Below are 20,007 nucleotides of genomic sequence, written 5' to 3'. Positions count from 1 at the left end.
CTTTGTGACCAATCTTCATTAATTGCACATTGCACCAGTAAGAGCAGAGTGTGAAGGTTTAATTAGCAGGGTAAGAACAAAGTTTTGCTCAAAATATTGCAATGCACACAACATTATGGGTGACATACCAGAGTTCAAAAGAGGACAAATTGTTGGTGCACGTCTTGCTGGCGCATCTGTGACCAAGACAGCAAGTCTTTGTGATGTATCAAGAGCCACGGTATCCAGGGTAATGTCAGCATACCACCAAGAAGGACCAACCACATCCAACAGGATTAACTGTGGACACTGTAAGAGGATGCTGTCTGAAAGGGATGTTCGGGTGCTAACCCGGATTGTATCCAAAAAACATAAAACCACGGCTGCCCAAATCACGGCAGAATTCAATGTGCACCTCAACTCTCCTGTTTCCACCAGAACTGTCCGTCAGGACAATAAATTATTGTGGTCTAAAAAAAGTAGACCACAACCCCTGTAACTGTTGTAATAGCTTTTAAAGATGGAGATGTCTTGTTTAATTCACCACCAGAACATGTACCTTTTCACTTTATGTAACTGTGGATTGTGAACGTATTTGTGTGTGCCGTGTGAAGAGGGCAATTTCAAATCTTTCTTGCTTTATTGATGCTGAATTGTTTCTAAGTGGTACAGAATGTATGATTGATTGCATACACAACAACCCCCCACACACACACCCACACACACACACACACACACACACGGCAGCTCTTTTGCTGCCCCTCCTCTTCCTCTCTCCTCCTCTGAAGAAATCAATGGAAATGCTTCATTAGAAGTTCAGTCTGTCTTTAGAAGTCATTTCTGATCCAATACCACTTCCTGCAGCTGAAGAAAACACACAGCTCACACACTCTTAATGCCCTTTGCCTCGTGCCAATTCAATTACTGTACTTTTACAAAATGGAAAATCCATACTCTCTGATCAGAGAGGCTGTGTGGAACGTTCCGGAACAACAGCTGAGGCCGAGAAACACAGCAGAAGAAAAAGGCAATTCAGACATACACAAATACACACACACACACACACAAACTCAACAAACTCTTGTTATGTCTCTTTTGCACTGAAAAATATGTGTTCCACTCATTTCATCTTTGTGATACACTGTATGCAGCTGAAACAGAAAGCCTAGTGCATCCTACATTTTTACACATTCAAATTTTAATATAACATTATATTTATTATGGCTTTTAGAAAAATGTGTTTTGGAGAGGCGGGTAGTATAGGACCCTGTGGCACAGCCTAAGCTTTTGTCCTTAATGACCCTAATATTACTTTTACTTTTATACTTAAAGTAGTTTTGAAACCAGTACTTTTACACTTTTACTTGACTATAAAAGCTTGAGTTCATACTTTAACTTCTTCAGAAGTATTTTAAACCCTAGTATCTAAATGTCTACCATAATAATGATTGTAAATACTTTTGACACCTCTGCTATCGCAATAATATCATGGGATTCCCACCCCTATTGTATACCCAAAAATATGTATAAAGGTTTTATAGTTTAATGTACAACAAACTGTGTGTGTGTGTGTGTGTATATAAAGTGACCTGGCAGGACTACAGGATGACCGCTGGCTCTGAGATTTGTTGACTTCACTGTTGCCAAGTCACCCAGCCAGATCGTGCAGAGCACTGGTGCTTTTCTGCTGCTCAGCACTCAGCCTACAGATTACAGTACACACACACACAGACACACACAGACACACACACATTCACACACTCCACACTCAGATGTGCTTCTCTCCCCACAGAAAAAACTGTGCACCAATTAGAGATGCAGTAAGTGTAGTGGGCCAAACACATTGAGGAGACACAAAGACAATTTTTTCGGTCATGGCTGGCAGGTTCATCCTGGCAGGAGCGCAGTAATGAATCCATTTCTGTCTGTTCACTTTTGTTTCTCGGGAAGGGAGCCAGACGTCTGGCAGTGTGAGCAGGAGGGATGTGCTAAACAAAATAAGACATATGCACGGGTGTGATCACGCTGTGTTTCGAGTTTAGCCCTGCAGGCTGGGGTGTGAGTCCGGGTTGGTGGAAGAAGCCACTGCTTGTGGTTTAGTTCAAAATAACAGGCTTAGAATCAGAGGTCAGAGGTTAGAGGATCTGAAAAAATTGCAAAAACTGTTCTGGAACATCAAGACCGGCTAAAAATATAACACCATATATCGCCAGAAATACCAGTGTTAAGTCAGGGTGTGTGTGGGAGTGTGCTGTTTTTAATGTGTGAAACAAAAGCCATAAAATGTCTCTCAGCAGGAAACGACACAGAGACACCATACACCATGTGCTGCCATTAAAACCAGCTGGAAACAACCATCACTGGGACTGCTGGGTAACGGTAATTGGATTACTTTCACTTACATTCCTGTTTGTTTCACAAGCTTTACTGTAAAGTTCAGAACTACAGTTTTTAACCCTTTAAAGCTCAGGGTCTGTATTTACACAAAAATACTTGCAGTGTACTGTATAGAGTACACTGAATCACTTACAGTATATTCAGTAGATACTAAATATATTATAGTAAATACAGCATCGTTTATAGTGGATACTGAATAACTGAATGAAGATGATGCACAATTTATTGATACTGAATCATTAAATGCTAAACACAGTAGGTCCTAAATCATTTTATATATGTATGATATTATAATTTTTATTGAGTTATAATAAATTCTGAAAAATCTAAGTGGATACTCATTAGCTAACACTGAATAAATCATAGTGGATAGTGAATATTTAAGAATTCCTTGTAGATAATCCATATTAAATACTGAATAACTATTGCATAACAATCACTAAATAAAATATAGTGAAAATATAAATAATTCATGCTGGATAATTCACAGTAGAAACTAAACTGTTCAAAGTAAAAAAGAGTAAAAGAGAGATGGAGAGAGAGAAAGAGAGAGAGAGAGAGAGAGAGAGAGAGAGAAAGAAAAAGAGGCTTTATTGTGAACTTGAGTTCAAAAATGGGTTCATTTTCATTTCATCATCTTCGAGCTGCCAACAGATGACAAAAGTGTTTTTCATAACCATAACAATGCAAGATTATTCCAAAACTTTCTTCTTCACTCAGAGAGATCAGCTCAGCATCAGCGGCTGACCTCAGAGCCCACATATGGAGAACACTTGATGTGTGCAAAAGAGAACTAATTATCTTCAACTGTCTCTGTTCAAAACTCAGCTCAGAGAGTGGCCAATCGACAAAAAAATATAACCCCCTCAGTTTCCCCCGCGTTTATCAGGCAAGACATCTCTGGTGTTTAAAGTTTAACCCCGTTGCTGTGAGGCTAGAAAAGCCTAAACAGAAGCCTGAACTCCACCTTTTAGTATGGTGCAAACTAAATGTTAATATCATCACACAATTCCCCCAGACCACCTTTAACAGGTCTAGACTAACAATACATGTTAACAGAGATGCACCAATATATCCCAAAACTAAAAAACAAAGTGAAACATTTGATTAAAGGCAGAATACCAAACACACAGGTTTTTTAGGCAGTCATTATTTTTCCCCAATTATTTTTCTCATTCAATAAATATAAAAAAGCCCTAAATTCATTTTCAGTTTTCTTTTCAACGAAAAAGCAATTAGAAAACTAAACTTAAAAATAATAATTGAACACTTAACCTTGTTAACACCCCAGCAGACAAACTAACAAACCATGTTGCAATTTTAATTATGAATTCACTTAAGCAGTGCTATCCCAGTCAAACATTTTCCTTAGTTGTGCTATTTTAAACAGAAATTTACCTCAGCAGTCCTACTCTAATCACAGAAGTGAAAGTTACACAGAAAAAAAAACAGCCACTCATTTGGTAAACAAACAAGTGTGATTAAGCCCTGTACAGCTCATTCCTTTCAGCTGAAAAACAGCCAGTTTGTGAAGGGGCTGTAAATTGATAACAAGCACACAAATTGTAATACTGAATGCTTTATTTTGTTTTATTTATGTGAGTTGAGAGTAAAAACGATTTTAAACCCGCTGTATAATGTCTCTGTATACATCAGTGCTCTGAATGTTGCTGGGGGATGAGGAAGGGTTTGGAGTGTGGGTCTGCTGACGCTTAAAAATTTTAACACAAAAAATAAACAGGTTCTTGTTGAGTATAAAACATTTTTCAGTTATTCTGCTTTTTGCCAAATATTCTTTGCATCCCTTTTAGCTATATTAGTATCATAACTCCACTGTAAGACTAAAGCATGAGACTCTACTAAGGGCTGTGAGGGGTGTTAGGGGGTCTTTGAGCTCTGGCCGAGCCATCAGTCTAAAATGTCACTCAGACTAACTGGGAAAGCATCCACTCCTTTTGGCCGGACCCTCTCCCGTGCTGCCACTCTGCTGGAGCCAGCGGTAAGAGGGCCATCTGGAATGAGGGAACATTCCAGAAGCACTGCCCTGAGAAGAATGCAAAGCTGCATACTAAAGCGGACCTGAGAGAGACCAAGCAGCGGCGTAACTGGGCCCGACCCCTGAAAGGTCTGCGCACAGAGACGCCTTTGTTCACTCGTTCATGGAAAGTTGGCTTTGATCAAGTGTGTGTGTGTGTGTGTGTGTGTGTGTGTAATGAGAGAGAAAGAGAGAAACACCCTAACAATGCACCAGCTCACTGCCTGTAAATCTATATACAGTACAGGCCAAAAGTTTGGACACACCTTCTCATTCAATGCGTTTTCTTTTTTTAAAATGACTATTACATTGTATATTCTCACTGAAGGCATCATTATTAATAACAACATGTGGAGTTATGTACTTAACAAAAAAAAGGTGAAATAACTGAAAAAAACATGTTTTATATTGTAGTTTTTTTTCGAAATAGCCACCCTTTGCTCTGATTACTGCTTTGCACACTCTTGACATTCTCTCAATGAGCTTCAAGAGGTGGTCACCTGAAATGGTTTTCAGGTGTGCCTTTTCATGGGTTAATTAGTGGAATTTCTTGCTTTATCAATGGGGTTGGGACCATCAGTTGTGTTGTGCAGAAGTCAGGTTACTACACACCCGGCAGTCCTATTGAACAACTGTTAAAATTCATATTATGGCAAGAACCAATCAGCTAACTAAAGAAAAATGAGTGGCCATCATTACTTTAAGAAATAAAGTCTGTCCAAAAGTATACAGATGCCCCGTCTAATTCAGCTACATTATTTGGATTTCTTCTGAAATTAAGGGAATAAATAAAAAAAGTATTCTGTTTTTATGTAACTGTCTCTACTATACAGGGAAGGTTTTCTACTAGACTCTGGAACATCACAGTGAGGATTTGATTCAGCAAATTCAACAAAAACAACAGCACTAATGAGGTCAGGATGTTGGATTTTCCACCTGACCACCTTACCTGATGCTCTCTTTCTCACGGGAATGCAATCAAATATTTCTAACAGCTATGTTCTAAAATGTATAATCTTTTGTCTGTGTGTAACTCGATTAGCTTTAAAGAGCAAAAGCCCAACTTTAGCACTTTTGTCACTTATAGAGTATATTTAAAAGTATATGAGTGTGTATATAAATGTTTGTGTATACACACAGTCATATATTACATTACATTACATTACATTTGGCAGACGCTTTTGTCCAAATCGACTTACAATAAGGAAGTACAAAAGTAATAGAAGTTAAAGGTAAAACATCTTTAGATAGGGCCTAATGGAGGTCAATGGGAAATAATGGGATAGAGGAGTGATTATATATTACAATGCTACTCTCCCTAACTCTGGATTTTTTTATTGTTATTTACGTTTACCAACAGAGAGCAACAGAGAGAGAGTTAGATAAGTGAGAAAACAGGTGTATGACTTTAGAAGTGGAAGGTTTGAAGGCTGTGAGGCTTTAAGAATCATGTCTGTTTGTACAGAGATCACTGTTACTGCTCACCTTATCAACACTTCAGCACAAAAACAGCAGGAGGTCCAGTGTGTGTATGTGTGTGTGCATCTCCACCTGTTTTATGATTAAAGACTCTCCAAGCTAGTGTACTGAGCTTAGCCACTATACACATCCACCAAAACACCACAACAGCCACATGACCTCAATTAAAAAGGCACCACCTCAACCATGGAAGACACCACCAAATATCCCACCACAGTCACACAGTCACCGAAAACACCACTGGTCTCTGATTAAGACACTACAACAGCCACACAACCACCACCAGAGCACAGACACCAAATACACTACCATCTCAATCACTGAAGATTGCCATTGCCACGAAAGAGCCCACATCATTCCCTACACACTACAGCCACCAGAGACCTAAACACAGGCACCAATGCCATTATCACAGGCACAGAAAACACCAATCTCAACTATTTCCTCTTTTACACAGACTCTTCCACTCCCTCACTCCTGCTTGCATACAGTGCCCTTTTCTTAAGCACCTTTTGGAGGCCCTGCTACCACTGGTCTGGTCTGTAAATAGAGAAACTCACTGCAGTGAAGCGCTCTTCTTTTTTAATCTGCTCTCTTTTGTGCACTTTAGAGGAACCTGCAGACTCACTTGCCTTTCTTTGGCAAAAGCACAAATGCACTAATCGAAATCAGTCATGCACTATTGGGTATTAACTAGGGGTGTCACGATCTCGATATTTTATCGAAATCGAATCGAAATGAGGTCATGGTCTCGAGTATCGAAGTCAAAAAGAGGATCGACGATCCCTCCCGCGCGTGCTACGCAAATAGCGCAGCGCGCTACGCAAATGGCGCGGCACCAACACAGCGCATCCTATTCATTTAAATAGAGAGAGCCGCTGCATGAGCGCAGCCCCGCCCTCAGTTCTGCTGTGTGAGAGACAGCTGCCTTTCAACCACGGAGGAGAAACTGAAAACGGATTTATAGAAATATAGACAGGGCTCTCAAGTTTTGAGTGTCGGCGGGAGTGTGATCACTGTTTTTTATCTGTCCAACGGGGGAGGGGGGGCGGGGGTTGGGCGCGCAGGTTTTGTATCTGTATCTAACGGAGGGGTGGGTGCGCGCAGGTGAGCGCGTGTGAACTCGCTGAAATGCGTGTGTCAGTGTGACTTGAGAACACTGACTATAGATCACAGTGAGGTGGATTAAAAATCTTAAACTTATAATTGACTACACCTGTTGCTTTCCATTGAATTAAAAAAACATCTTTCTCTCAGATAAAGTAAACACAAGCGTGTTTCTGACTAAAATAAAAGCTTTTCAGGAGAGATATAAGTTATGTGTAAATATTTATAAGACAATACCTGACAAAATCTGTTTTAATGACGTTAATAAACATCACTGTGACAGCGCTAGTCACAGTTTCACCACATCACTTATCTAACCAGCCTGTACTGATTTCTGCCCCCCAATAATGCTTTCAATAACCTCTAATAGCCTTTAATAGTCTTCAGTAGCCTTTAAAAGACTTACCTGGCGGCCGTGGTGTGTCCACTAAACTCCGTAGTTATAAACATCCTGAGGTTAGCAGCGCGCTAACTGACCTGTTTATAATGTAATCCGAGCAGTGACTCCGTGTCGGCTGTTCTAACCTGCTGCTGTTAGCTGCTTGGGCTGAAAGATGAACTGTAGTGAGCTGTATTATCCGGTTAGTGGGGTTAAAACCTTTATTTGTTTACAGAAACAGTAAAAACGGACTGGCTGAGCTCGTAGCCCGTGGCTGGGCTGTACTGAAGTAGTGACTGAGTGAAGAGAGCGGGGCTTGTGCTGCTGCTGCAGCTCCGACTAGTGGTTGGATGAAGAACTGCAGCTTCATGTAAGTGAGCAGTTTCACCAGCCATCCACACACAGCTCTGATAAACTGCTTGTTTTAATAGTGCACACTGTTGCTACCAAAAAAAGTCACTAGATGGCATTACCATATATATCTTAATAAATAATAATAATAATATTTATAATATTTATAATAATAATAATAAATATATTATTTAAATTTTATGAGGCATAAAATAATAACAAGAAAAAAAAAAAGGAAATCGAGAATCGAATCGAATCGTGACCCTCAAATCGAAAATGAAATCGAATCGAGGATTTAGAGAATCGTGACACCCCTAGTATTAACAGAGTTAAGGCATTATTTTCTTTTTACATCGGAATCATTTTAAAGGTTTAAATGTGTGCTGATAACATTTAACAATAGCTGCTGCTCAGACTCCATAACACCCCACACCATCTGCTACCAGTGGTGGAAACCCTAGAAAGAGACTGTGCCATACTTTTTTAAAATACCATTGGGCTGTACTACCAGGTACATTTGGACAGCAGCCAATAATATAACTATAATATTAACAATTAAACACAATAAACATAGACAGTATTAGTACAATTATTTAAGTATAAAATATTTTTCAGTTAATCTGCATTTCTGCCAGATTTTCGGTGTATCTTTTTTAAGCTATATTAGTATCATAACTCCACTGTGGGACTAAATCAAGAGACTTTACTAATAATTAAACTTAATAATTAAAAACACTAAACATATACAGTATTAATACATTTATTTAGGCTAAAAAAAAAAGTTAACAAACACAGGGTATACTTTAAACCATTTATAAAGAGCCTTTTCAATTTTCGAAAGTTCTCTCTCTCTCTCTGTTCCTTTTTTTCTCCTCTCCTTCCTTCCTTCATCTCCCTCTTATCGCTGTACTTGTTTGTCACGTGCATTTGTCTTTCTCTCTGTTCTTCTCTCTCCTTTTTCTCCTTTTCAGTGTAATTCATTCATTTCAAACACATTTATCTCTCTCTCGTTTGGTGTACTTCTTTCTCCCCCACTTGTCCCTTTGTTTCAAAACAGCTATGTAATAGAATAGGGTTGGAACAATAAAATGGTATATCATATATATCATATTGATAGATGGCGTCAAATATAGATATTTTTATTAAAACATTAACTCTAAACTTCCTAAGATTCGCTCCCCCGTGTGATATATTAAAGTTACTGCTTCATTACTCCACATGGTGGCGCTAATCAGATGAATAGGGTTAACCTGCTTGTTAAATTCTGTGAAACTGACACCAATAAATTTATAATTCTTGGTATTTACTAATTTAGAAATATTTTATCATCTTCAGTAACACAGATGCCAAGAAGTATCATTGAGTTTTTGTGTTCCATATTTTTTTTTTCATAAATATAATTTATTTATGCAAAGAAAAGTTTTGTGCCACATTTGCAAGAGGCAGGACCTATCTGATGACATCATAACAAAGTCTTGTTGGACTCTACTATTTGTATGACCAATAGGCTACTGAGTAGAAGTGTTCACAGGACAGTCCTACAGAGTACCCAGCCTACCTTGACTGCAGCCTGTGATTAGGAATGCAGCTTCTCTTTCTCTCTGTACTTCTGCACAAGACATTCCTAACATTCCTCAGAAGGAGACCCTTGACAAACACACACTCTCACTCACACATACACACATGTACTTCAGTATCACTTTGTCATCCAGAGGTCACCACAGTTTCTCACATTCAACCAGCACCAGCCACAGGGGCTGCTAAAGTAAAACACATACATATACAGTACAGGCCAAAAGTGTGAACACACCTTTTCATTGAATGCGTTTTCTTTATTTTTATGACTATTTACATTGTAGATTCTCAATGAAGGCATCAAAACTATGAATTAACATGTGGTACTTTTGGCCTGTACTCTCACACACACAAGCACATGCCAGCACAACCCTAAGAACCTTGTGTTGGTGTCATTGACTCATGTCCCAATGGAAATGATCAATGATCAATGACAATTACTGTATTGTAATGATGAAACGAGGTGTAACTTAACTATAATAATGGATGTAGCCCAGCTATGGAAACAGGGTGATGGAACCATAGGAATGTAAGCATGTAAGCATGAAAATAGGTAGAATCTGAAATGGGAGCATCATTTATATGGAGATGGATGTTAGTTAAAGGTCAGGTGGATGCTTATCAGTCAGCTCATGTTATGATTCAGGATTATGGCTGCTGGAAAATGAGAGGACACCTGCCCTCCTTACACATTTCACAAACATTTCACAAACACACACAGATCTCTCTGAACATCAGGTGACAGAAAACAAGCTTTTGAAAACCTCACCAATTAGAAGCTATAACAGAACTTGACATCTTTAGTCTTGTAGGTGGAGAAGGTGGATTTATCTGCTAAACTGCTGATGTACTATATATACAGAATTTGTTAATTATATTGTCATATTCTCAATGCTTATCATTCAGAAAGTCCTATCAATACTATTACTCAGTATCTACTATGAATTATTCAGTATCCACTATGAATTACTGATGAACTACTAAAAATATTTAATATCCACTAAAAATTATTTAATACACTTAATACAGAATCCAAATGAAATAATCTGTGTTTAGCACTGGCTGCGGTATTCTGAGTTTTTAGCAGAACTACAGCTTTAATTCTTTCTGAACACTGAACACAGGTCACAGCAGTCTGGTGTCCTTGCTGATCGGGCATACGGTTCCCATTAATCCAGCAGTAAACACCATGTATGAAACACACACACGGCTGCACACATTTGCCTGTCACACACACTTTCACGCATGACAAGACTGAACACATTGCTTGCATATATGTGTGTGTGTGGGGGGGGGGGTGTAAAAGAGTAGATGTGACAGGAATCTAATCTTGTTGTTGGGAAGGAGGGAGTAAAAGAAAAAAAGGTAAGAAACAAAGAGTAATAGAGAGCAAGAAGGAGAGAAAAGTTGATCGGCACACATCTGTACGAGTTCATGTTTTGGCATTTCGAGTGCAGTTGAGAAAAAAAACACAGTTCGTCTGTTTGTCTCTCATTACTGACTGTCACCAAACTAACGCTCTTTATCACCAACCTGCTAGACTCATACCTTCAGCTCAATCAGACACTCACACAGACCAGCGTCTCAGAATAGCACAGACAGTCTTCCACACTGCCTCTCTCAATATCTCAATATTTGTGTGTGTCTGTTATTGACAGTACAGCATTTGACAGCTTTTATATCCAAATAAGCATAATGTCCAGTAAACACCACCCTCCCGCCACATCTGTAAATGCAGGTTCTCACAATTAAATCAGACCAAAGCAAATAGTGTGATTTCAAGGTGTAATGAATCATCTTGAAACGAATCAAACTGTATTGTAGAGAAATCTGATGTCTTTAATTACATTTAATTGAATCATGGTGAAACTGGATATTTTAATACAGAACTCCTATTTAATCAAACCAAACTAATGACCTAATTAGTTAGTAAAAAACATCACTAATACCTAATGATTCACAGATGTGTTTCCTTAAAGAACATAACTGAATAAACCTGAATCATTTGTCAATGAATCAAATTATAGTGAAAGGGCTTTTTATGCTGTGCTTAATCCTCCCAAAGAGAAACAAACTAAATCCTGATAAAATCATGACAGAATGAAGATTGCAATTAATAATTTTGTTAATAAACAGAATTAATTCCTAGTAAAAAGTAGGTAGGATTTTTATACCAAACAATATATATAAAAATTGCTTATGAATAACAAACATTAACTAAAGAGTAAACCAGAATCGTTGTAAAGTGTGAGATTTAAATTAGGGGTGAGCAATATTATATAGTATACAATATATCGTGACACCGAAATATTGTGATATTAAAAATCCATATCGTGATAATAGGGCTGTTCTGTCTTAAAAGTAGTCTGTTATTTACTGTGAAGCTTTAGGTTTATTTATTGTATAGTTGTTTTAGTTTGCAGTTTATATGCATGCACTAAATATTCTGCAATATTTTTTGCTGCATTATATTATTTTATGCTATATTATTTATTTTGCCACATTATGATTATGCTGTTATTCTATTATACTCTATTCCTGAAATTAATTAATTATTTTTCTGTTTTCCTATATCACCAAGTATATCGTTATCGCAAAAATACCCTGAAATATAGTGATATTATTTTAGAGCCATATCGCCCACCCCTAATTTAAATATTTGCTAAATCACTACTTTAACAGAATTGTAATAAAATATTTAATCTTAAGATACACTACATCACTTCAAAAGAATCAAATCAAATCATGGTGACATTTATTGATACACTGAATAATAATTTTTTTTTTTGTAATGTAGTGAAATCTAGTATGTTGTGATGCACTGAATTGCTTCCAAAAAAAAATGTTTAGTCGATAATCAATCATTCATCTCACTCATTCATCCATCCATCCATCCACAATCTATCCTTCAACTCACCTCCTACAAACTGTATCCCACCGGCGACTCGTCCGATGGTGCGTGAGATGAGGTCAGTAACGCAGCAGCCCATAATAGCAGTCAGGGCCACCAGCAGCAGTAGGCCGCAGCCTGTCCCCGTGACCACCGTGCAGATCCTCCACTCCAGGCTTGGAATTCCCTGGAAAGAGGCATATCGTCCACACTGCTCCAGCATCACTGTGCCCCCCTGTGCCTCATCCCGCACCGGGTACGAGCACCTGCGGAACGTCCCGAACGACACGGGTTTCCCCATCTGAGATCCCAGCAGCCAGTAGGGCATGAAGAAGCCCACGCAGGACGCAGAGGCGCACAGCAGCGACAACAACGCCCACAGCACCCCTGCACACGTCAGACTGGAGCCCATCTCTCACCTACAAGCAGACAGAGGCAGGTCATAAACACAGCTATACTGTTTCACACAATGCTTTAAATGCTTATTATTTATCTTCTACCCCAGTGGTGACTTCCATTGGTGAGCAATGGAAATTTTATTAAGCAATATTTATCTCCCGATTCTCTTTTCTGGGTTTAAGTTGACTGTGTTTGAGTTGATTGTGTTGGTGCAGCTTAGACTGCTTTACTGTAAATCACACGTCTCATTCTGGAGCTAAAGATGTGCAAATTGAGAAAAACTGAGTTACACACATCATCTTCTGCACTGAAAAATACTACAGGAACTAAGAAGCTCCACATCAGGTCTAGAAGTCCTTGAAATCTTCTTTTTTATACATTTAATTCTTTTGTGTCAGAAACAAATATAGTCATCATTTATTTCCACCTTACTATTTTCTAATGTCTTTTTTAGAGCTAGCAGGATGTGACTAGAACTTATACACACCTTAATCTATTAAGTCAATTTATAAAACAGTTAGTTCCGACCTCACAATCTGATTGGTTGAGAAGTGTTCTAGCCGTGATGATATTTGTGAAAACATCAAGGCCTTCATCAAACTTGTAACACTCCGCCGACGTGTTGCCTAGTAATGGCGTATATACACAGGACACCCGCAGCAGCGTTAGCTTAGCACAGGCTAGCGCTCAGCCGCGGCACGCTCGCCCGCAGCACTGGCTCGACTTTTGTGGAAAAAAAAGAAAGAAAATCGCTCGGTTAATGCCGTCTGAGAGCCAGAGCGCTAACCAGCCAGGCTAGGCTAAGCTAAGGTAATGCTGAGCTAAAGCAAGCTACACTAACCTAACCACAGTCCAGCCAACTTAGCTAAAACCAACACCACCCAGCAAAACAAGCAGAAATGCTCAAAAAATGCACAGCTTTCACCTGAAGACGACTCCACAGAGCAGGAGAGGAGAGTATCAGCGTTATTTCACGTTCCTAACGTTTACCATCTTCGTTTATTCCCAATTTTGATTTCAAGCTAACTTTCTTGGTGTTAGTCTGTATGAACCATGCACCGTTTTGTAGTTAAGTTTCAGTTCTGTTACAGTTTTTGTGGAACTACTTTTTGGCGGAAGGCACAGTCCATGTTAAAGCATATTCAAACTTAATTTCTTAAAGTTCTTTGATTTATTTTCTTTATTCATTTTGTAAAAAAAAACTGTTGTATAAAAGCAATAGAACACTCGAGGTCGTGTGTTATCACGAATAACATCACGGCTGTGTTTCTGTCGTAGGCACGAGCCGAAGGCGAGGTGAGCTAAAGCGAGCTACGCTAACCTAACCACAGTCCAGCTAACTTAGCTAAAACCAACACCACCCAGCAAAGCAGGCATGTTATTCGTGATAACACACTCCCTCTCGTGTTCTATTACTTAAACATACAATATATGGGGAAAACTTTTACAACACCTGTACATTACACCTATGTGAACAGCAGGTGTTATTGTGCAGGTGTTATTGTGTCAGCAGAACATTAGAGACTTTTAAGCACGTATTTAGCACTAGCACTGGCATTAGCAGTCTGTGATCTTACTCTGTCACTACGTGGTCTGAAACTTCATGGCTGGGTTGCTGTGGTTCCTAAACACCTCCGCATTTCAATAATACCACTTCCAGCTGGTGGTAGAATTTTACCATCTGACTTGTTGCAATGATGCCATCCTATTACAATACCACCCTGGAGTTCAGTGAGCTCTTCACAAACCACCCATTTTTTCACTAAAGTGTGTAGAGAGAGAACACTAAGTGGATCACTAAGTGCTTAATTTTATACACCTGTAACAGTGGGACTGAACTAAACACCTGAATTAATTGATTAAAACGTGTGTGCTGACACTTCTGTCCATTCAGACCCTGTTTAAACTTTGTCACGTAATGACTACTATTTGGATTATATCCTGATTATAGCCACTTGCACACTGCAACGTTTACACATTGTACTCAAATACAGGGGTAGGACAATGAAACTGAAACACCTGTCATTTTAGTGTGGGAGGTTTCATGGCTAAATTGGAGCAGCCTCGTGGCCAATCTTCATTAACCGCACATTGCACCAGTAAGAGCAGAGTGTGAAGGTTTAGTTAGCAGGGTAAGAGCACAGTTCTGCTTAAAATATTGCAATGCACACAACATTATGCGTGACATACCAGAGTTTAAAAGAAAGAACAAATTGTTGGTGCACGTCTTGCTGGCGCATCTGTGACCAAGACAGCAAGTCTTTGTGGTGTATCAAGAGCCACGTTATCCAGGGTAATGTCAGCATACGCCCAAGAAAGACGAACCACATCCAACAGGATTAACTGTGGATGCAAGAGGAAGCTGTCTGAAAGGGATGTTTGGGTGCTAACCCGGATTGTATCCAAAAAAACATAAAACCACAGCTGCCCAAATCACGGCAGAATTCAATGTGTATCTCAACTCTCCTGTTTCCACAAGAACTGTCTGTCAGGACAATAAATTATTGTGGTCTAAAACCAGGTGTTTCAGTTTCATTGTCCAACCCCTGTATATTTGTATATACAACCCCTGGCAAAAAGTATGGAATCACCAGTCTTGGATAAGCACTCCTTCAGACATTTCATTCTGTAAAACAAACTCTGATCAAAAACATGATACAATAATAAGGTCATTCCAAAGTGCAACTTGTTGGCTTTCAGGAACACTCAAAGAAATGAAGAAAAAACATTGTGGAAGTCAGTGAATGTTACTTTTATTGACCAACCACAGGGAAAAAAATATGGAATCACTCAATTCTGAGGAAAAAAGTATGGAATCATGAAAAACAGATAAACTAAAGATGATTCAAAATACATCACTAGTATTTAGTTGCACCACCTTTGGCTTTTATAACGGCTTTCAGTCTCTGAGGCATGGACTTGATGAGTGACAAACAGTATTCTGCATCAATTTGGTGCCAACTCTCTTTGATAGCAGTTGCCAGATCAGCTTTGCAGGTCGGAGCCTTCTTGTGGACCATTTTTTTCAATTTCCACCACAGGTTTTCAATTGGGTTGTGATCTGGACTATTTGCAGGCCATGACATCGACTGAATGTGTCTTTCTCCAAGGAATGCCTTCACTGTTTTTGCCCTATGGCACGATGCATTGTCATCTTGGAAAATTATTTCATTATCTCCAAACATCTGTTCAATTGAAGGGATGAGAAAACTGTCCAAAATGTCAATGTAAACTTGTGCATTGATAGAAGAATTAACCACAGTCATCTCCCCAGTGCCTTTGCCTGACATGCAGCCCCATATCATCAAGGACTGTGGAAATTTGGTTGTTTTCTTCAGGCAGGCCTCTTCATAAATCTCACTGGAACGGCACCAAACAAAAGTTCCAGCATCATCACCTTGTCCAATGCAGATTCTTGACTCATCACTGAAGATAACTTTCATCCAGTCATCCACAGTCCATGATTGCCTCTCCTTAGCCCACTGCAGTCTTGTTCTTTTATGTTTAGGTGTCAATGATGGTTTTCTTTTAGCTTTCCTGTATTGAAATCCCATTTCCTTTAGGCGATTTCTTACGGTTCGGTCACATACATTGGCTCCAGCTTCTTCCCATTTATGCTTCATCTGTTTAGTTGTACTTTTTTGATTTTCAAGACAAATGGCCTTAAGTTGCTTGTCTTGACGCTTTGATGTCTTTCTCGGTCTACCAGTACGCTTGGCTTTAACAACCATTCCATGCTGTTTGTATTTGGTCCATATCTTGGATACAGCTGACTGTGAACAGCCCACATCTTTAGCAACCATGCGTGAAGAGTTACCTTCTTCAAGAAGTTTCACAATCCTCTCTTTTGTTTCAAGAGACATTTCTCTTGTTGGAGCCATGGTTCTTGCCACTCTAATTCGTCCAGCAGCCCTCCAAGGTGTCATGACTGCAGGTGTTTTTAACTGCAGACTAACGAGCAGATCTAATCTGAGGCAGGTGTCCATTTAGGGAAAGGAAATTGACTGGGTGTGTCCTTATTTTCTACCTTCAATTTGAGTGATTCCATACTTTTTTCCTCAGAATTGAGTGATTCCATATTTTTTTCCCTGTGGTTGGTCAATAAAAGTAACATTCACTGACTTCCACAATGTTTTTTCTTCATTTCTTTGAGTGTTCCTGAAAGCCAACAAGTTGCACTTTGGAATGACCTTATTATTGTATCATGTTTTTGATCAGAGTTTGTTTTACAGAATGAAATGTCTGAAGGAGTGCTCATCCAAGACTGGTGATTCCATACTTTTTGCCAGGGGTTGTAGTTTTAAATGTTGTGTGTATTATAATAAAAGAGTATTTATCTGATCATTTATTTGAAGAAATCTTTATGATAATTGTTACTCTTACTGCTATGACTCAAGCTCTTAGCAATCTGAGGTGGGAAAATCAAGAAAAATAAAGCTGCCGGGTGCTGCTTTTGTATTCTGTCACAATAAGCCATGTAATCTAAATCCTCATACTTTCAACTAATATACACCCTAGTCTAACTGTTACTGAAAAGAAAACTCTTGTGTGAATTGGTTTGAATTCTGTACATTTAAAAATAAGTAAATAAAAAACAGGCGCTGGGTAAAATATAGATCAAACCAAGATCAATTCCATGAAGATGCTCAATGTCTTCTTGGATAAAGAACAATAATAGCATGTGTCTGTTTTTAAACATAACTGTGTTATAACAAGTGAAAAGGTAACTGACAAAAACGGAGAAAAAACACACCATAATTGCTGAGATTCAAAGAATTAAATCTGTTCTGTTCCCATCAGACCAGTTGAAATGAGTATAAACATTTAACAGCTTCTGAGACCCAGTTTATTAGAGACACACTCACAGTCACTGCCTGCACTAATCACTTCTCCACAGTTCTGGTCAAGCATTCAGATACTATCTATTAAATTACACTCTGCTGCTTCCTAAGAGATACACTTACCGAGTGTATGTGTGTGTCCTATGCTCTGTTAGTACACATCTCCTGTGTGTGTGTTGGAGAACTGGCACATCTCACTGCATCTTTAGTTCAGACCTGGAACAGATAACAGAGATTGAAACACATAAAACATGGTCATAAACCATCCAGCTAGATGTCTACTGGCTCTGCTGCAGGTCTACTACACTATAGGCTTATAACAACAAAATATCATTGTAAGAATGATCCACCCACCCTCATGCTTAACAGCTGAAGATGTGCCTTTTTCCAAACAGCACCTACTATGCACATTATGTCCAAAAACTTTATATTTTAACTTCATCAGCCAACAGAACATGCATTGCATCAGGTTTGTTTAGATGTTCCTTTAAAAACATCTGATGCTAAATTAGTGCTGAGGATGCAGGAAACGTGCAGTCTTTTTCCGTGAAGTCTTTTGAAGTTAAGTGAGAGTTCTGTTTTGTTTTTTATATCAATCCCACTGTCATTACTTAATTACATTGAGAAACTAACCTAAAAATCTGTAAATTTGCAAAGAAATCACTATTCTTACACCATTAACAAACTCAAAGTAGCTCCACAGTTCACTGCCAGAATTCTGAGGGCCCTAACATTTAAACTGAGGTGCTGAGAACTTTGAAAGTGCACAGGTAGTTTATTGAAAAATACTGTTCATAATTCAAGAGTGGTATGATGTTGTTTATGTAACTTACTTATTCATTAAGAAATCAAACTGACAAATTTAATTAGGTCTAAATGGCTAGCTTATGTAAGACAGATTTCTTGTAAACCTAATGACCTCTGACTTGGATCTTTCCTTTTCTCCTATTTGTATTGGAGTAATGTCCCTGCTTTTAATGTACATATTTTTTTGTCTTAAAATAATTCAGTAAAAATATAACAAAAAAAATGGTGATTTACATCCTGGGGAAGTGATAAATTATACTGTTAAATTACAAAGGGAAACTCTGAAACACAAATTGTATGACCTTCGCTATTTTATTGTATATTATTGAGACAGCTATCTGAGATGTTTGGACACTGTGAGCATAATGAAATTTATTAAAGTATCTGCTTTCTTGAATAGATTAATTATAAAAAATACTGTTACATACTCCAACTTATGAAAAGTCAACTGTTGAGCACGAACGAATTGCAAAATTCATTGTGGGGAAATGCATACAGTATTTTAAATAAACCACCTGTACAGGTTCTCAGTACCTCGTTTTAAATGTCAGGACCTCAGAATTGTACCAATGAAGCGTGAAGCTACTTTGAGCTTGTTAATGGTGAAAAAATATTTTAAAAAATTGGGCAACGCTATGCCTATATTCCTAACATTGTCTGTTGGGAGCATCGGCTAAAAGTGCTGTATTGTATAAATACTGGGGGTGAACAGAGGCAGACTAGTAGACAAAAGTTCATACTCATTATCATGTTTTACTACAGTACAAGTCCATTTCACACCAGAATTCTCCTTTAATGTACTCAAACTTGTGCATGATGCTCGTTTAGTTTATGAAGTAATATGGAAGTGTACAAAAATAAATAATACACTTAGCACGTTTGATGTTGATGTTGTCATAAACTTCATGACTTCTGGAAATCAGTTCACCGTTTCTCATTTATCCACCTGATGATGCAGTAAGTTACTATACACCTGCCACTACAGCTCCAGCAGACCCAGTATAAGAAAACACACGTGAGCTGGTTAAACATTCACTACTTTTATCTGACAGTAAGAAGGAAACACTGAATTGCTGGCCATATTCAGTCTGTACTGGAGTCTGTTCTTCTCTAAATTAATAACCAGTATAATCCAGTATCCCAGTAGCATCAGACCCAGCTGAAACTGGCATCAGAGCCACAAAGTACTCAGAGTCCCTCAAAACGTCCCACAGCAACAAACAGCAGTAAAGATCTTACATGTTTCGAGTCTCCGAAAAGATCCGACTCCAGCCGAGCAGCGCTGATCCCTCCTCAGTCTCAGATCTTTCCCCTGAAGTTTCCACCCTCCGCCGGGTTATAACACCGCCCGTCCTCCGCGAGAGAGCACCGCGCGCCACCGCCTGCCCGGCCACGCGCCTCCGCTGGGGTACAAGGAGGGGTAAAAGGGGGGCGGGGCAAGACGGACCACTCCCCCCCACTGTAATAAAACATGAACACTGCAGTACCGCACTGCACCGCCAGAGGCCGACACGGAGACGAGAATAAAAATGAACGGAAATGAAGAGCTCAACGGCAAACGTTTCATTACACGTGTATACAGCTGTGGAGTTTCTTTGATTTATAGGTATATGTTTGAGTAAACTGAACATTGTTGTTTTATTCTATAAACTACAGACAACATTTTTTTTTACAAATTCCCAAATTTAGAGCATTTGTTTGCAGAAAATAAGAAATGACTGAAATAACAAAAAGATTCACAGCTTTGAGACCTCAAAGAACGCAAAGA

The 20,007-nt window shown here is 38.8% G+C and overlaps 1 protein-coding gene across 1 annotated transcript in view; it reads right to left on the bottom strand.

Annotated features, from left to right (window-relative positions):
• Positions 1-19,652, bottom strand: part of LOC103046216 (LHFPL tetraspan subfamily member 6) — a 47,658-nt gene extending 28,006 nt beyond the window's left edge. The window contains exons 1-3 of the mRNA XM_007259451.4: positions 19,479-19,652; positions 17,556-17,648; positions 12,220-12,611 (exon numbers count right to left, since the gene is read on the bottom strand). Coding sequence (XP_007259513.1) covers positions 12,220-12,604 — 385 coding nt within the window. The 5' untranslated portion in view covers positions 12,605-12,611; positions 17,556-17,648; positions 19,479-19,652. The remainder of the gene's footprint in view (positions 1-12,219; positions 12,612-17,555; positions 17,649-19,478) is intronic.
• Positions 19,653-20,007: the final 355 nt, after the last annotated feature.

This window comes from Astyanax mexicanus, chromosome 20, assembly GCF_023375975.1.
Source record: "Astyanax mexicanus isolate ESR-SI-001 chromosome 20, AstMex3_surface, whole genome shotgun sequence".
In the NCBI taxonomy this organism is placed as follows: domain Eukaryota; kingdom Metazoa; phylum Chordata; class Actinopteri; order Characiformes; family Acestrorhamphidae; genus Astyanax; species Astyanax mexicanus.
This window is presented reverse-complemented; position numbering and strand designations above follow the sequence as displayed.